This window comes from Perna viridis, chromosome 15, assembly GCF_037379345.1.
Source record: "Perna viridis isolate PV_CMFRI_1.1 ecotype Kerala chromosome 15, ASM3737934v1, whole genome shotgun sequence".
In the NCBI taxonomy this organism is placed as follows: Eukaryota; Metazoa; Mollusca; class Bivalvia; order Mytilida; family Mytilidae; genus Perna; species Perna viridis.
Genome location: NC_142459.1, coordinates 2339285 through 2358542, shown reverse-complemented (window position 1 = coordinate 2358542; position 19258 = coordinate 2339285). Strand labels below are relative to the sequence as shown.

The 19258-nt window shown below is 33.1% G+C and overlaps 1 protein-coding gene across 2 annotated transcripts in view; it reads left to right on the top strand.

The window, feature by feature from the left end:
* Positions 1 to 3730: 3730 nt before the first annotated feature.
* Positions 3731 to 19258, top strand: part of LOC148596497 (voltage-gated inwardly rectifying potassium channel KCNH7-like) — a 125780-nt gene continuing 110252 nt past the window's right edge. Inside the window, exons 1-2 of one of the 2 annotated variants that reach the window (XM_088563797.1) lie at positions 3731 to 3896; positions 4420 to 5291. In XM_088563797.1, coding sequence (XP_088419923.1) covers positions 4593 to 5291 — 699 coding nt within the window. In that variant the 5' untranslated portion in view covers positions 3731 to 3896; positions 4420 to 4592. Of the gene's footprint in view, positions 3897 to 4270; positions 5292 to 19258 lie in introns of those variants that run through there. The other variant, XM_088563798.1, reaches the window with a different exon arrangement.

Sequence of the window (19258 nt, the reverse complement as noted above, 5' to 3'; positions counted from 1 at the left end):
TATAAAAACGTTGGCGATAGCAATATATATATATATATATATATATATATATATATATATATATATATATATATATATATATATATACTAAGGTGCTCACTTTTCACTAGCATGAAAGCACACTGCGATTTTTTTATGTATGTATTGTACGGTTTATTTTATTTTATTTTGTGTTTTTGGTATTCCCGGTTTGTTCTGTCAAATAATGTCCCTGTTTGATATTACTACTTTTAAGTAATTGTGTTCTAAATTTGCACCTAACAAACTGATCATGTATAACCTTTAGACAAGTTTATAATGATAGCCCTGACTGGAGAGACATTACTAATATTAATTAGTGTAACTACATACCAACTGGGATCTCTTCTGGTTCCGTATTGTTCAATACTTCGTGTTAGTTCACAATTTACAACACTGTAAAACATTATTTAAAACAAAACAGTCCTCTTGTTAATCAAGAGTAATATGTAATTGACAGCTGTGTTAAAATAATGAACAGAAATTTTTTTTTTAATATTTATATTATAACATGATAATAATCTGTAAAGTTCACAGTAATTTTAGTTAACGACGTCCATCAATTTACAGGATAAAAAGGTAGTAGACCTTGAATATCCCCCAGATTGTTCCAGCCCCGTGCAGGTCCGGGTGTCAAAAAATAGGCCCGCAGCAGCGCTAAGCTTGTCGTAAAAGGCCACTGAATAGTGCTCAGGAGGACGTTCTGTTCACAGAGCAACTGAAATGTATGCCCCAGGTGGTGGAATGGGATACCCCTGGCGTGTTAAATGCTGGGGTTGTCAGGTTATAATACGGAAAACCTGACCGCAAGCCATAGTGGTGCACCGTGTTGTGAAAGATACCACGTTCCTCGCACGTTAGAGAACTCTGCTGTGGTATTCGATAGGAGTAGGAAACTGCGCTCCGCCACAGGAGGCTAAATTGCCCGACCTTACCCATCACCCCTTTTTCTAGTGGCAATCAAAATTTGTCGACCCTGTTATCCTTGTGTCCCATCCCTTGTTTTATTTTATCATCATTAATGTTCATTTTGTCGTCCAATTCATGTTCATCGCCTGAATATCGCTGAAATATTGCTGCTCGGGCGTTAAACCCCAACAAGCAATCAATCAATCAATCAAGCAATCAGATTGTTCCATACATCAATTTTCTTTTCTTGTAAATAATATTATTCTACGAATCTTTACCGTTTATATTTTGGACAATAAGGATAGATTTCTTTTTAGAAATTTGACCCACTGGCCAAACTGAACTTTATTTGGTATTTAAATGCTCATTTAAACTGAAAATTAAGTCAAATTCGCGTTTAAAGGATCACTATATAATATTAAATATGAATTTTCGATTCTATGCATGTTGTATAAGAGACTATAACTTATCAAGATAAAAAAAAACGGGGTGGGGTGGTGGAGGAGGTATCATTTTACAGCTAATGACTGTTTAAAACAAAACCTAAAATTAAATTTTCGTACAAAAATGATATTTTATGAACAAAGTTTAAGAAAAGTTTACCGTGTATTCTTTTTAAGTGTTAAAATGATCTTGAGGGACAGCATTAGACAAAATTATTTTCTGTCAAACCATTTCTATATAAAGGTTACCTGATACATATATCTACGTTCTTAGAATGAAAAGTTTATTTTAATGATATGTAATTTTCCTGCAAATGAATGTGTAGCTTCATATATTGTTTTATTTGTCAACTAACGCCGGAAAGAGACTTTAGGTTTGCACTCCGTTCGTTCTTCAGTCTGGCAAAACCCTTTCGCATTTTTTTAGTCAAGCTTGGAGGTATACATTTAATATTGGTGCATTACTTTAACTTGACAAGATCCATTGATTATTTCACTGACTCGGTTTTTAGCCCTTTTCTCATTAACTAAGCATGCGTAAGATTTGTATTATGTTCTCTTTTACAGATCTATCTTGTGGGACTTTGTAATTGCACAACAATATTCTCCGAATGCTTGTTTAAATCATGTAATCAAACACTTTAGTTCACTTTCAATTACATTATTCGGTTTTGGAGAAAAACTACTGTCTGATAATCATATTCTATTATTAGTAACGGCGGTAGTTTTTTTATGGAGTTTTATTATATTGATAACAAAATCACATTGATTTGGATTCTGTTGCGCTGGAATTGCTATGCAATAAAACAATATATAGTTTTTGTTAATTGTATAAGTCAATATGGATAAAAAAAACCTCAGCACCCGGTTTCGACCAATATCGTTATTTGTTGTCGAATCCAAAAAATTCAAACTCAAAAACAAAACAAATCAAAGCAATACGTCACTCAGACTAACAATATCACATTTAATATTCAGGTTACTTATATTTAACAGTAACTCAGCAAATTACACACGCAACAATGTACTCAAGTTCAATTACTTTATTTGTCCATATTTTGCTCGTGGTATGACCTTTCTTTTTATTTGTCTTATGAATCACAGTTTAGTATGTAAAAATGATTTTAAATATCTGCTCGTTGACTACAATTATGATTGTTTTCTTTTTCTTTTTTTCCAGGTTTCCCGTCTCTTTTATATTGTACTTTATATTTTATTGATAATGTTCAGAATAAGGCCTGCTTTTTTAAGTTCAAAACAAGTGATTTAATTAGATTTCTACGAGAGGCCTCCCGCCATTCGACAAATGTTTTAAATTGCCAAGTTGACTTAAGCCATGCTTTGATTTATTTTTTTCGACTCAACAATGAAAATATACGTTTTACCGTCTCGAGTGCAGAAACAATTAAAACCTCTCCCATCTGAAGTAGAATTCATATCTCTTTTATACTAACACTTAACTGAATTCAGAGATATCACAATGGAAGAATTGAACAATGTTTTATCACTTCATATCTTCTATTAGGCGTCAGTCTCTGTAAGAATCAGGCAGTAGGTGAAATATGGTATGACACAAACCACCATTTTGAAAGTCTGATAGGAAGGAAATTGTATGAACAAGAATTCATAAAACTGTATGTATCATCATAGCAAGGATAAAAAAGACAACATGTTCAATATCATTTTGGAAAATTGAGTTACAATTTCATTGAAATGCAAAGGAATTCAAGGGCAGATTACTCTGTCAAATTATAATCTTATTTTTTCTAATATTCTACTGAAAACTTTTTAGCAAATCTAGTGATGGAGGGATCAAATAATGGTATTTTCAATTAAAGACATTATATTGTCAGATAAATGGGATTTTGACATGCTTATTTCTCATTTTTTCCCAATTTGCCTGATTCTTACACAAACTTACATTTAATATAAATACGCCGTATACGATTATTAAAAGATACCTGTCCAAACCGACCCTCTTGTTAAATGACGTCCGGTAAAGACAATTATTTTTTGTTAAAATCATAAACGAATCAAAATATGATAAAAAAAGTCAAACACAGTAATCCAGTCTCTCCAGGGTTCAGTTTAGGCCTCACTGTATAAATATATCGTTTTAAATCTTGTCAATTGAAGACGATTTGATCTAATGCTTACTTAATCAATATTCTAGTGTAATCTATTTTCATTTATTCATCAGACTCTTTAAAAACTAATTAGACTTGTTTTAATTTTTCAGGATTCCAATGGAAAAGTCGATATAAAAGCCAACGTGGATTAGAAACAGACATTTAAAATGATCAAAACAATGTTTTATTAACTTGAATAGACAGTCAAATGACTACATTTCTATTTTTATAATGGTGGAAATATCAACTTCGTTTATAGATGCTTAACGATATCTTCGTTAGTATTTCTTGAGAATAGATGCCTTTTTTGATGAGAGTAAGAGAGTAAAAAATCGTTGATTGATACAGCTTTTATTCCGGATAATACATGATCTATAATTCGCTGGTGAAATCGAAAGTGAGTGATCAATCGAAATGTATACAAATAGGTATCATAACAATAATTATGAAATTGTCAATATTTGAAGTCGTATTTTGTTTACATGCATTATATTCTTTGAAATTATTTTTGTCGACAAATTATAAATATAACATGCACAAATCTCGAATATTGGACTATTCGTATAGTTTGTGAATAGTTTATTAATGAATTTGAACACCTTCAGCTGAAGGCTCTTTTTTTCTAATGATGATGCATTTAAGCATATAAAGATCAATATTCGTATTACAGAAATTCCAATCCATGACAGTTTTAATCCGTCACAGATCGGTATTTCAGGAGAAAGTGTAATATTTGAAGCCATTTAAACTTTACTGTCGGAAATCGAATTTTTTTTGTGTTATTTTAAACTTTTCTAAAATTGATAAAATAACGTGTTTTTTTTTCAATAGCTGAAAACTTAAATAAGAACATTTCAAGTGGAGCGTATTTTATGAGAATAAATAAGCTGCTGAACGGAAGTTCATTTTCGCTTTTTCAGATTAGTATTGGAAATTCTATATCCATATTTATTCTAATAAATTCCAACAGTTTAATAACGGGAGAGTTCCACATACTGCGATGTTGTAACGATAAACACGGTATTACGGTGTCAAAAGGTCACTCCAGTCGTTTATTCGAAAAATAATTCAACAATATTAAAATAACAAAATTATGGAAGAACACGGGAATGCATCAACCGTTTCAGATCAACGGGAACAGATGGAGCAACGCCAAAATGAAATAAACCATCTGATTGCCGACGAAATGAGCGACAGTAAGGCGAGCAAACGGAACTCAACTTGCGACAACTTTCAGCATCTTATTCGATCACAAACAGAGACGTTGTCGTTAGCGACTACTCTCGACTCCACGTTATACAATACGCCGATGACGTCATTTAGCGGATTTGATGTGTACCTAACGGCAGAAGAAGAAGAATCGTATTCAATGAATAGACAAATAAACAAAACAATGCTAAGTGATAATCAAATCTCTACTGAGAGTAAAGATAACACAGAAAATGAAAGAAGAATTCAAGTACAAAGGAGTGAACCAAATTTAGCTGTACGAAGTGCTGTAGATGCATTCAAACGTAGCGGTAAAGGCGGTGAACGGATAGGTCAAAGTGGGAAATTTTCACCGAAACGAAGCGGTAAAGGCAATGAACGGATAGGTCAAAGTGGGAATCTCTCAATGAACAAAATGATAGATTCGTCAGCAAGACCTAAAATAGGGAAAACAGAAAACGTAAATAATAATTGTGAACATAATAATTTCAAATCAAATGGATCATTGAAAGTTCATGTCCCGGATTTCAAGGAAGACACCAAACGAGCGATAGGAGGAACAAAGGCGATCCTTATTCAAAAGGTAGGTTTTTATCTTCCACATGTGGCCGAAAATATTTTCGCACCGCCCCTTTTTTCTCTACAGTTTTCCAAATCATAGTATCGCACAAATAGACATTAGCTTCCGTTCTTAATATTGTGATAGAATAATCTTTTATGAGAAATATACCTTACCGATCTTATTACAATAACGGAAGTCATATTACTACGAAAATTTTCCTTTGGTTGGTATTTGGTTTACTATCTTAGTTTTGTCTTCACTTCATAAGTATCCGTCTTTCTGTGTAAACCGTCGGAGTAAAACAATATTCATAAAACGAATTTGAACTTAACAATCCAAATGTACGAGTCGTTGTAGTTCAAAGGAAGTTGACACTTAAATTTCAGTTGCATACAATGATGTTTTTGCTTATTTTAAACGATAGCATGTAAATGGCATATTTATTTAATGACAAGTTCTTATCCATCCACCTTCTAACACCACATGAACAACGGTTTTGGGCCAATACTGAAAAAAAACCAGTTTACCAATTAAAGTATGTAATCCATTTAATAAACAAAACTGTACAAGTTTCTCTTCTCTGCTTGACAATTTAGATTTAAGATTCTTTTATTGTTCGTAAATTGATTAACCCTATAATACTGTAAACGAATTAATTTCGCTAACATTCGCTTATTTCGTGGTGAACATATAGGAGAATAAATCAACACTTGGAAACGCTTATCATTTTACGAAGCCGCTAAAATTTAAATCCGCGATTATATACAGAATCTGCAAAAAATCCGTTGGCAGTATTGCAGTAAAATAATAAAACTGTTTATTTAGATTTAGATATGTTGACCTTTTGAACCATCAGTGATCTGTCGATTAACTCCTGATGATTAATGCAGTTTTTGACGACACCTTCAATCTCTTAGTCAACTTAATATTACATAATGAACTTAAGATTTCACTTCTTGTACCAACCGGCTCTTGTTATTAAGATGTCTCTGAGGAATTCCTAATCGATTCCCTTCAAAGTTATATACACTGTCATTGTATAACAAAAGTTGAATGATTATTTTTATCCATTATCCTGTTTATATAGTGAAGAATCAGATGTCTGTACGTCTTCCATTACACCTGCAAATCTATTAAGTCCACGATCAGTTATTGTTAATTGTATAAATGATACATTTAACAGACCTTGAATGGAATCATTGTCTAATTTATAGATTAGAGATGGCAATGTAAATGGATTGAAGATTTGATCGTGAGAATCTCATATTGGGTATTCTTGTAGGTTGTGATCTAAACACATTTGTAGTAAGTGCAAAACGACAAAAATGTGATCTAAGAAAATATTTTTTTTTTTTTGATAATGCAGGCATTCTAGCAAAGAATCATGCAAGATGTGATACATGGTTGGAAAGCCTATATATTTTTAATTTTGATATTTTGACTAAAGTCTTTGCTTAAGTAAACAGAAAATAGCATAAAAAAGTAAAATTCAAAATTAAAGGAAATAAATCTGTATAAGACACTAAATTACAGTAAAAACCTGTGGATTTTCAATGTGAATTATCTCCAGACAGAATGAATGATTATTCACTTATTATCATTCTATCTAGTTTTTAGTGGAGTCCGAGTTTACGTTGTTACTTTGTATGTATGATTTTAGTTGCTGTATGTCCTTTGTTATATTTGACTGTTTTTCATGTATGTCTGGTCTTTGTTTCTGGGTTACATTCTTTTGATTTCCGCTAAAAATTTGGATTCCTTGATTACTCTATTATATAAACTTGTAATTGTGCAGCTGGGAAGTCCTATAGCATAGAGTGTAAAAACACTCAACCCCCGTATAAATGATGTAAATCTAATTATGATTGGTGTTAAATGCTAACATTTGTTTCTTCTGCTTAAAGTCTTTTTTGAAAATCGCTAAAAGTTGTAAAGTACTGCGTGCCAATAAAATGGTAGTGGTTTTCTAGCTTTGTTTGTTTGTTGGGGTTTAACGTCCGAGCAGCAACATTACAGCTATATTCAGACGATGAACATGAAATTGATGATAAAATGAACATGAAATGATGATGAAATTAAAAAGGGATGGGACTCAAGGACAATGGGGTCGACAAATTTTGATTGCAACTGGAAATAGGGAGAGGTGGGTAGGGTCGGGCAATTTAGCCTCCTGTGGCGGAGCCTTATGGTTCCTACTCCGGGAGAATACCACAGTAGGGTTCTTTAACGTGCGAGAAACGTGGCATCTTTCCCAACACGGTGCACCACTATGGTTTGCGGTCAGGTTTTCCGTAATATAGCCTGACAACCCCAGCATGTAACACGCCAGGGGTACCCCATTCAACCACTTGGGGCACACATCCCAGTAGCTCTGTGGGCAAAGCGCCCTAGCCTCCGGCTAGGGTTCTGAGCACTATTTAGTCGCCTTTTACGACAAGCTTAGCGCTGCTGCAGGCCTATTCTTTTAACACCCGGACCTGCACGGGGCAAACACAACGCAAAACTGTCTTTCAACTGCTGTAAAATGGCCCTACAAATGAAAAAAAAATTGAAACAAAACATCGGAGCAATCGAAAAATGTCTGCTAATTCGAAAGGTAACATCAAACATTGCACGCTTATGCAACTTGTTAAAAGCAGAACGCCGTGTTTCAAGTGAATTTCCAATCCTAAATGCGGTTTTAAGCTTGAAATATGCATATTACCGTCAGTATTGTTAATCGGCAAGTATTGTACCGATATTATGGGCTTTGAGATTTTAATGATAATATGTTTGATTTGTTGTATATCTATGGATCATTTTTATTCGACATTTTTTTTGTTCTGTTATTTGCCTGAAGCATTTGTGCATTTGTATTTGTAATAATACCTACTACACAACATGAGGTAAAGCTGTTGGGTAGTAATCCAGCCATTATCTAAATGTGGTATTGATCGCAATTAATCATTCCATCAACATTATTACCAGATGACAAATTTTCGTACATGATATAATTATATATGGCAGTCTACTGTGTAAATTCCATTAGTTAGGAATTGACCAATTATGGCACCGTCGTTTGTAATTTTCTTATGAAATATTATATTATAAAGTTAGTAAAATCGAAGGTAAAAGACATTCTATTACAATGTTTATTCGTGAATAATGTTATTACGATTATGTAATGTTTTGCAACTGTCTAATACGTTATTGCATTATTGTGTATTGAATATATATACAGAGAGTAAAGGCGTACATAGTGTTTATTTTTAAACGAATTTTATGGTTTTAATGCTGCTGATGAGAATTACTAGTTGAAACACGTGTTCAGCATATCGAAAATTGTAATAACGTATAGCGATCATTTTCGCGGGTTCAAATTTTGGCGATTTGCTCTATGAATATTTAATTTTATGTTTGGCGACTTCTGTATAAATGATATAAAAATCATATCTTAATATCTGGAATTATATTTGGAGAGGTTTTATTTTCGTGTTGTCAAGAACGAATATAGCGCAAATTAAAGCCTCACGAAAATGTCCCGCTATACGGTACTGTGTTATTATGTAGTTTTGTATTCCACTAGTTCGAGTCTAGTTCCTCATTTGTTTATGTTTCTTTATGTTTTATTTTGTCATTTTCTGTGTTGTATTTGTCTATTTTCATCGTCTTGTCGATATCCTCGGATTATGTTCTGGGTTGTATTTGTCTTTTTTCCCCTCGGATTATGTTTCTGAGTTGTATTTGTCTTTTTTCGTCGTCTTGTCGATATCCTCGGATTATCATCTGAGTTGTATTTGTCTATTTTCTTCGTCTTGTCGATATCCTCGGATTATGTTCTGAGTTGTATTTGTCTATTTTGTTTGTCTTGTCGATATATCAGATTATGTTCTGAGTTGTATTTGTCTATTTTCATCGTCTTGTCGATATCCTCGGATTATGTTCTGAGTTGTATTTGTCTATTTTGTTTGTCTTGTCGATATCTCAGATTATGTTCTGAGTTGTATTTGTCTGTTTTCTTCATCTTGTCGATAGCCTTGGATTATGTTCTGAGTTGTATTTGTCTATTTTCTTTGTCTTGTCGATATTCTCGGATTATATTCTGAGTTGTATTTGTCTATTTTCTCCTCGGATTATGTTCTGAGTTGTATTTGTCTTTTTTCGTCTGTAATATTTTAGATTGCAGTGTGTATGAAAAACGATTTATGGGAAAGCAAAATAATATTTGGGAATATATGATTGATTGATTGTTGGGGTTTAACGCACGAGCAGCAATATTTCAGCTATATTCATGCGATGAACATGAAATGAATGAGAAAATGAACATGAATGATGATGAAATGAAACAAGGGGTGGGACACAAGAATAATAGGGTCGACTAATTTTGATTGCCACTAGAAGAAGGGGGATGGGTAAGGTCGGGCAATTTAGTCTCCTGTGGCGGAGCTCAAAGATTCCTACTCCTATCGAATACCACAACCGGGTTCTTTAACGTGCGAGGAACGCGGCATCTTTCCCAACACGGTGCACCATTATGGTTTGCGGTCAGTTTTTCCGTATTATAGCCTGAAACCCCAGCATTTAACACGCCAGGGGTACCCCATTCCACAACCTGGAGCACACATCCAAGTTGCTCTGTGGGCAGAGCGCCTAGCCCCCGGCTTGTTTCCTGAGCACTACTGAGTCGCCTTTTACGACAAGCGCTGCTGCAAGCCTATTCTTTTGACAACCGGACCTGAACGGGGCTTGTGAATATAAGCCAAAGCTAATACGACAGAACTTTTGGGTGCTTGGATATGAAAGCCCATGTTTAATGGATTAATTTCAAAGCTGGATTAAAAAATCAATGCATTTTATCCGTAACATATATAAATATAGCTTTCCACGTGAAAAAATGAAAACAACAAAAGAACCAAATCTTACAATATTAACAGGATTATCAATTGGAAAGTTTGTTTGTTGGGGTTTAACGTCCGAGCAGCAATATTTCAGCTATATTCAGACAATGAACATGAAATGGATGATAAAATGAACATGAAATGAAGAAAAAGGATGGGTCACAAGGATAATAGGGTCGACAAATTTTGATTGCCACTGGAAAAAGGGGGATGGGTAAGGTCGGGCAATTTAGCCTCCTGTGGCGGAGCGCAAAGGTTCCTACTCCTATCGAATACCACAGCAGGGTTCTTTAACGTGCGAGGAACGTGGTATCTTTCCCAACACGGTGCACCACTATGGTTTGCGGTCAGGTTTTCCGTATTATAGCCTGACAACCCCAGCATGTAACATGCCAGGGGTACCCCATTCCACCACCTGGGGCACACATCTCAGTTGCTCTGTGGGCAGAGCGCCTAACCCCCGGTTAGGTTTCTGAGCACTATTTAGTCGCCTTTTACGACAAGCTTAGCGCTGCTGCAAGCCTATTCTTTTGACACCCGGACCTGCACGGGGTTCAATTGGAAAGAATGAATAAAAAGTGCCGAAAATTACCCAGATTAAACGCGTGTTCCGACAACGAGTTAAATTTCAAGCGTCTTGGCTTGTTCTTTTGTTATTCACGGTAGCCAATTGATTTTCATAATGATTGCTCTTTTTTAAGTTACATTAACATTGTGTGATCGGTGGATTGATACTCATGTTTTTACGTTTTTGTGAGAGAATGTCCAAATTGTAGTTACAGAATTTATTTCAGATTTGAATTATCGAAATTTATCATATAGATAGCGGTGTTTTATCCAACGTAATAAATTTCGATACTTCACACTGTGACATAAATTCAGTAATTTCACTCTCGCGCTTTCTCCCACCAAAATGTCACAACTTTGATATCAATCTGCCAATCACAGAATATTCCAATTTTTATTGAAAATATCCTAAATTACGAAGAAAATCTATATAATAAATAGGATAATCAATTGGTTATTGTGAATAACCAAAATATTATCACTCGTGCCAAGAACACTTGAGGATTTAACTCGTGCGTGGAGCAAGTTCCGCACACTCGTTAAATCTAGGCGTTCTTCGGCACTCGTGATAATATTTTGGTTATTCACTCTTTCCATTTAATTATCCTATTGTTTTTCAAGGGAACATTCGTTCAATCCCTGCTGTCTGTATAATAATTTCTCGTCATTAAAACAAGTTTTTGTTCATGATAACTTCCCTGATATTGCATTATTTAAATTTATACTAAATTTCTGTATTATTAATTTATATATGTATAATTTTGTTCATGAGTTTTCTATTTTTTTAAATGTGATGTTGTTCTTTATTTGTTTTGCATTGGTTAATTTGATCAAAAAATAATTAGCAGCGCAACTTAAGTACAGTAGAAGAGATACGTCGTCGGATTCGTTTCACCAGCTTCACCAAATCTGTCATTAATTGTGACCATCTAAAACCAGTTTTTCCTTTCAATACTTTTTGCCCATAACGAAGGCCGCAAGTAAGGCCGATAACTTGGGCTAAAATTTTTCAATATTTTTACCTTTATTTATTTAATTTTAGTTCCTTTTTTAACCTTTTAAATGTGGTTATTGTTCACTTATTCATTATGCTTATTTACGTTTAATTTGACCCACTTCACAAATATTAATTTTTTATAAAACCATGTTAGTTTGTAGTTAAATATTCTTCTATGGACCCTCTGCAGTAACTTTGTCGGACTAGGTTATCAATGAATACTTTCATTTTTTTTTTTATCTTTGTCAGCAACATTAACAACAAGTATAAACAAAATTATGGTTTTCCATGGCTTTCTCACGGGAGGTAGGAAAAACCATGATGATAGAAAGAACTTTGATATATGTAATGAGCCAGAAATATTACATCACACTGTAATTAATCACCTTAGAATTTTCCCATTCGGTTTTACATGAATTTATTTTTTATTAGGAATATAAAGGAAAGGCATGAGGAGATTTTAATTTCACAACCATTATTAAATGAAGCAAGTTTCTTACATAATAAATCAATAACCTAATCAGCGCCTTTGTGTTGACATTCGACCTACTAAATGTACCTGTCTTTCTAAGAAACATGCAAAATTTTAATCAAGTACATCATGAGGTGACAATAAAATTGAATCTGTCTGTTAATGAAGTATGTAAATGCACTCATTGCCTCTTTTCAGCTATGACCTAATTATTATAGAAAAAAATGAAATTACGATTATGACAAAGATAAAAAAAAATATTGTATCAATGCGTGTTCATTGATGTGTAACAAAGTAATGAGATTAAAGTACTTGCTTAATATGCTAATAAGTATATTTGTAGGATAATCAATCGGAAAGAGTGAATAATTAGAATATGATCACGAGCGCCGAAGAAAGCCGATGTTAAACGAGTGTGCTGACCTTGTTCTGCGCACTAAGTTAATTATTAATGGATTCTTAGCACGAGTGGCAATATTTCGGTCATTTAAGATAACCAAATGATTTTTGTCATACTTTTATTACTATTTTCAACATAAATATTGAATTTTGTGATCAGCAAATCGATATTATTATGTTGTTAAGTTATGGTGGGAGAAAATTACCAAATTTACTTCACAATCGATTATTTTTTTTTATAAATAATAAACATTCGACTTATCACTGCTATCTTTATAATAATAAGTGCAAAAAGGGCTTTAAATTAGAATGTTTTCTTATTCTATAGATCTCATAAAACTATTTAAAGGTGACACTTTCAAACAAGGAAAAGGTTAAAGATAAACAAACAAACGTTTTAAATCATTAAAATTCAGACTTTGTTTTGTCTATAGATTTACTTGCATTGGATATGTCAACTCAACTCGATCTTTGTATTGATTCCTGTTTGAAATTTTGCTTCGGTGTAATAAATATACAAAAACTACTTCTGTACTTTTTCCACAAAAGTAATAGCGAATCTTCTCCCTACTTATGGCGTTTAACGCAATATTTTAGCTATATCCGAGCGATGAACATAAAATAAACAAGAAATGATGATAAAATGAAAAATGGGATGGGACACAAAAATAATGAAGTCGGCACTCTGAATTTAGAGAGGTGGGTAAGGGCCGGGTTATTTTACCTTCTGTATCGAGACTGCTTCTCCTATCAAATATCACAGATAATGTTAGAATGCTAAAATAGATAATCTGACTCTGTATGTTGGAAAAGTACAAGAACGGGTCTGGTCGAATGATCTCAAGAACATTCTTATCTTGAGCTGCTATAGTACCAGTCAAAGACGTAAAAAGTAAAAATCACTCAAACATTACAAGATAATAATATGCTTTAAGTGTATACAAGTGGAATTCCTTAAGACAATGACATTTTTTAATGAGAAAAGGTCGTGACATGGGAATATTGGTCATTCTAGACAGCAGATTTTAAAATACTTAATGTGAGGATATTCTTCACATGAAAAAATTAAAAGAAAACACACTTTCTGATATTCATATCGTCAAACAGTATATGTCGGTACAACCCCACCTTTAGCACCTTCAATGACATAAATATACAAATGTAATCCAACTTTCACACGCACGGGGGAGATTTAACGGAACAGCCGTTGTTTTGGCTACGCCTAGGAAAATTTTTGTCACAAAAATTACCGTATTTGTCATATTAGAAAAGAAAAAAAATCCTTTGCACATGGCCGTCCCAATACTCAAGAAATAATTCGTGGAGGGGGTAGATTTGTATTCATTTTAACATGGGTTTGGCATTTATATTGTCATTTAACACCCACCTCGATGTAGCTCAGTGTTAAAAAATGAATATAAATCACGTACCCATGTTCAAATGAATACGAATCTCCCTCCCTCCTCAAATTATTTCTTAAGTATTCGGACGGCCAAAACAAAGGTTCTACCATTTATTACCTACGCCATTTTTTTGTCTTTCACTGCCATTTTCAACATTCTATCAAATAAATTGTACAGCTACCACGTCGACATTCGACCACAGAATCATACATCCCCACTGAACGTGCTGACATTAATCAGATCCTGTGGCCATTACACGTATGTATAGGAAATACGATGGAATTGCCGCATTTCTTTAAAACAGGAGTTGTTTTTTCTTAGTTTTTCTTAATTCAAAATGTATGTTGCATCAATTGGATTACCTTAAAGGTTTATTTAATTTTTACTTTCGTCTTATTATCTCTTTGTCCCAATAACATCAATGGTCTAAATGCAACTGTAGCGATACTTCAGTAATTATTTAAACATCGTTAAAACAGAGCATCCATATAGCAAACCATTTTTATTCGTTTCAAATAATAAACATGATTTATCGCTTTTAAAGTGGTTTGTACTAAAAGTAAAATATAAGCATTCTTTTGTAACGAAATACGTTCTGCTTAATTATTGATGACATATATGGACTTCTTTATTATTTGAATCTGTATATGGCCATTACGTTAATTAAAATTATTAAAATTATTTTGTTACTTCAATTACACGATAAGAAAAATCTATAATAGAAGTCCTTTAATATCATACAGTAAAACCAGTCTTCACCGCACCAGTTTTGGCTAAATATTGTTTGGTTTTGACACGTGTTCGGATAATCCAGGTTCACTTAAGAGACTTAACCGTTTTTGACAGTTTTTTTTTGTTCTGTTTATAGTATATTTTAATCAAAGGAACAGTCAAACCTTGCGATAGTGTTTGTAAATCTCGTTCTACTCTCATGTGCCTTACCGGAATTTCTGATGTAGAACGTACTGATATTTCCGGAGACCGATTTGAATTATATTGTTTACTTCCGGGATATCCGAACGCTGTACTAAAATGCCATGTCATTTTTATGCTTTTCTTAACATTTTTATCATTAAAAAACAGAGATTCGTCTTTTTTATCTGTATTTTTACACAAGAAGATGTTTTTGTAATAGAACTCAAAGCTCTGTAAATGACAACTTTTAATGCATTTGAATGGTATATAAGGACCTTCATGTAAACCACGGAATCACGTGACGAGACTTACTCACCCTAACATGTGTTCAAAAGTTTTCCTATGTAGAGCATTCTATGTAAAGTTAATCTGCGTGCAGTGACTGCTTGCTTTATGTGATACTGATTCTGCTTTCTCATAGGACAGTGTTTGACTGAATTTTAATAAAAAAACATAAAGCATTGATTTATACAAAAATGTATTAAACTTAATTTAAAATAACAGTTTGAATGCTGAAGATTGAATAATCATTTTTATTGTTAATACATAAAAAATGGTATGATGATTCTATGATAAATGAGGATTGTGTAATATATAAAAGGGAAAGGAAAGGGGCCAGGTGTATGGTGGAAATTGAAAGTTTATACCATTCAAAAGCTATAAAATAGTGTTATACAAAATATATCTGATCACTACAGAAAACAAGTAATCAATCGAAAACGACTACTCAAATCAACACTGATATGAATCATGATACAAGCTGAAAGCAAGTACACTAAACTGCCGAGTACCAAAAACAATTATCCACTTGGTAGTAACTACCCGAAGCATAACTGACACTTGACAATTGCTACGTAAAACAGAACTGGAAAGTACCGAAAAAAAAAACACTTTTCAAAAACTACACTTAACAAAGCTACCAAGTACCACTTTACATGTGATACTGTAATCATGTATAAATGGTCTAAGCAGATTTATTGGAATACTAGTAATGGATGATTAAAAGCCACTGGCTTTAAAAGTCAATTGACTCGTTTACATATGGCGAATCATTCCTTTTGATCATGCTATCTGTCAATAACTGGCCATAATCATTAAGTCTTAATTAAATGTTGACGTACTGATAAATGGGGTAATGTATTGCTTTTGGATAAGATTTTGATTGATGAAAGTTAGTGTTCAATGTGAATTGTGGTTTCAAAAATTACTGAATTAATTTATTTCAAATAGCCAAACATTTAAGTTGATGCAATCATTGAATACATTATATGTATGCATCATCGTGGTATCTATGGTAATGAGGATAAGGTCGTGATTGATCAAAGTTTGAGTTTAATGTATAACTGTGTTTCGAAAATTACTGAACTCCTTTTAATAAGATTTAACAATTACAGCGACAGTTAGCCAAACAGTTTAGTTTATTACTTAAATAAATCATATGTACACTCCATGGAGGGTACTGCGTAATGATTTGCTTTGTATGAATCATAAATTGTCATTTATCGGTAATCTGTGCATTTTCCCTTTGATATTGTTGACAGATATTTTATTAACGCCCGTACATTACAAGATATGCAAAACTATCCGTGAAAATGTAGAGTGATTCTGATATAATCGCCTTTATTGTAGAATATCACACAAAAGGAATTAGACTCAAGTGAATCATAAAGAATAAAACTCTTACCAGCGCAAACAGATACAATGATTAATATAAGCTTTTGTTTTGTGTTGTTTTTTTGTGTTTTTTTCTGTTTGGTTTTATTTTTTGTTTTTGTTTTTTAGTGGATTTACTCGATTTAAGTATTCTTTATTTGTCAGTTATTTCTACGATTTGATTAAAATTAACATATATATATATATATATATATATTTTCAGACCCTTCTATATATATATATATATATACAAACGTCTCAGAATGTGACGACTCTATTCAGTACACTGCTCCATCGGATCAAATTGATACAGGGAAGATAACGTAAACTTATAGAAGGGTCTGAACAATTCCCAACGATGTTAGAACTGTCAAACTTGCGAAGCAAATTTTTGGTTGTTCCCTCCGCGGGACTCGAACTCGTACCGCTGTGACATCTATGGCAACACCGCCTGCACTAAGTCCAGCGCCCTAGACCACTCGGCCAGCTAGACTATATTAAAATATAGCTTTCGCTGGCAGGGTCATTCTTCCTCGTAGGATTATTTTAGTTTTTCGCATATATCTCTTAAACCGTCAGGTTATATCTCCAAAACCTTCAGGTTTAGCTAAATTCTGACTGGGAAGATATGCTCTCCATGACAAGAATTGCATTAAGAATTTTTATCCAAGAAAAATGGCCGCTTTAAAAAATAGAATCTGGCTAATCGAGTCAAGAGAGCGATTTGGGCTCTTTAGAGCCTTTTGTTTATATTTCGTCTATGGAATTCATGTGAATTAAATGCTGTCAGAGAAAACACAAGACGTTCCAATTATTAAATTAGGGATTTTTTGGGGTGTTTCTAGAAGAAAGCAAAGGACGCTTCCCCTACTGATTCACCCAGTTTATTGCCCAGTGTTAAGTGACTTCCTAAAATATTCATTAGTGTTTGGATGTATTCTGGTTAATGTTTTAATGACGATGTAACGTCAAACTAAACCGGATGTTGATATTGGCATTGAACTGAAGTCGCTGACATACTATACCTTATCTATATAAAGCCATTTTTGAAACCAGTCCAGACGACACTTAAAGCCTATTGGAAAAAAATTTCTTTCTCTTTCAAACCATTAAATCCCACACAACACAGGCAGTTGATGTTGGGCGGCAACCAAACTCGCTTACAAAGTATGTTTAAACAATATTCAGCGCTACATCAAACTTGATATCAATCAATCCATTCTGAGTCCAGATAATTTTGACGATATTTGGACGGACGGAATGACGAACAAGGTGATTCATATATACCACCTACTCGTTTTCTTATCGATTTTCTAAGAAGGGATAATCTTTTTGCTCACTTCTCCTCAGAACTTATACTCACTGGTTGAGTGAAAGTAAAATTTAATTAGTATAATAAATAGTAAGATTCATTATTTTCGTCAATACATTAAGGTTTAAATTAAGAGTAATATAATAATTTATTTTTAGAAACAAAAAAATTTCATTTGTTCTTTAGTTACTTCTACTTGTCTTGGTACAATTTTATTGATTTTGAATTGAATTTGCGTTAAATGAAACACTTACCCTCCCATTTATAAACGGAACATCAAAATCGATAATTCAATAATGGAATTTAAACAAAAAACTTAGTGAAAATCAGCTATGGCCTGCGTACTCCCAACATTGTATTGGACACTGTTAATTAAAATAGAACATAGGGGTATCACCATATATTATCGTTTATATCTCAAAAACCGAAACAGAAAGAGAAAATCTGAAACATCTTAGGTTCTTTGATTCAAAGTGATCTATCGTCACAGATAATCGAGATGATGTCAATTTTAAATATGATTATATGTAAAAGAATGTTAAGACTGATGATTTGTGCAAATTTGGGAAAAAAATGTTGGTTGCAATTTTTAATGATTTTTGCAGTATTAGAATGTTTATTCAGTTAACATAAGTAGAATGATAATGTTAAAATGTTCAGTATCATGACAAATATCAACTGTGTAAATTAAAGTTTTTCATGAATTCAACCATTTGAAGTGTTAAACCAGGTGAGCGATTCAGGCTCTCGAGAGCCTCTTGCTTCTTTACTTGATGTAATTAATTAATGATACCACAAACATTTATGTGGCTTCAATATGATTAGATGTTACAACACACATTCAACGACTTTGGCGGATACTATACAAGAAGCAGGACCCGATCCAACTATCGAACAAACTGAGCTTCACTAAACTTTACGGGTTTGTGTTGTTCGTTTTTTGTATGGATATTTTTAATTATTTTTTTAGTGCTATTTTTCCTTTGTGTGTTGTCATTTTGATGTCCCCAGTGTTGTTTTTTTTTTTCGGTTTTTACTCGTTTCTTCTAGAGGTATTGTTTTTTATTGTTTCAAGACATGCACATATTTCATATGACGTGATCTTGAACAAATGTACTTAATAACGATAGAAAAAGACCATAATATGACCCAAGGGGCTGGCGTTTCAACAACAATCTTTCCAAACAAACCAATAATCTACTTTAATTTTTTAACCTGTAGATTTTCTGTGAATTATAATATTGATATAATAACACACGAACATAAGTTTGTCTTGTAGAATTTGATTTTTGGAATGTGTAAGTAATAGCGATAGAAAAATAGATAGAAAGAACGTTTGATACACGTTTGATTAATTGTACGCCTGATAAACATATTATAAGTAAAAATAATA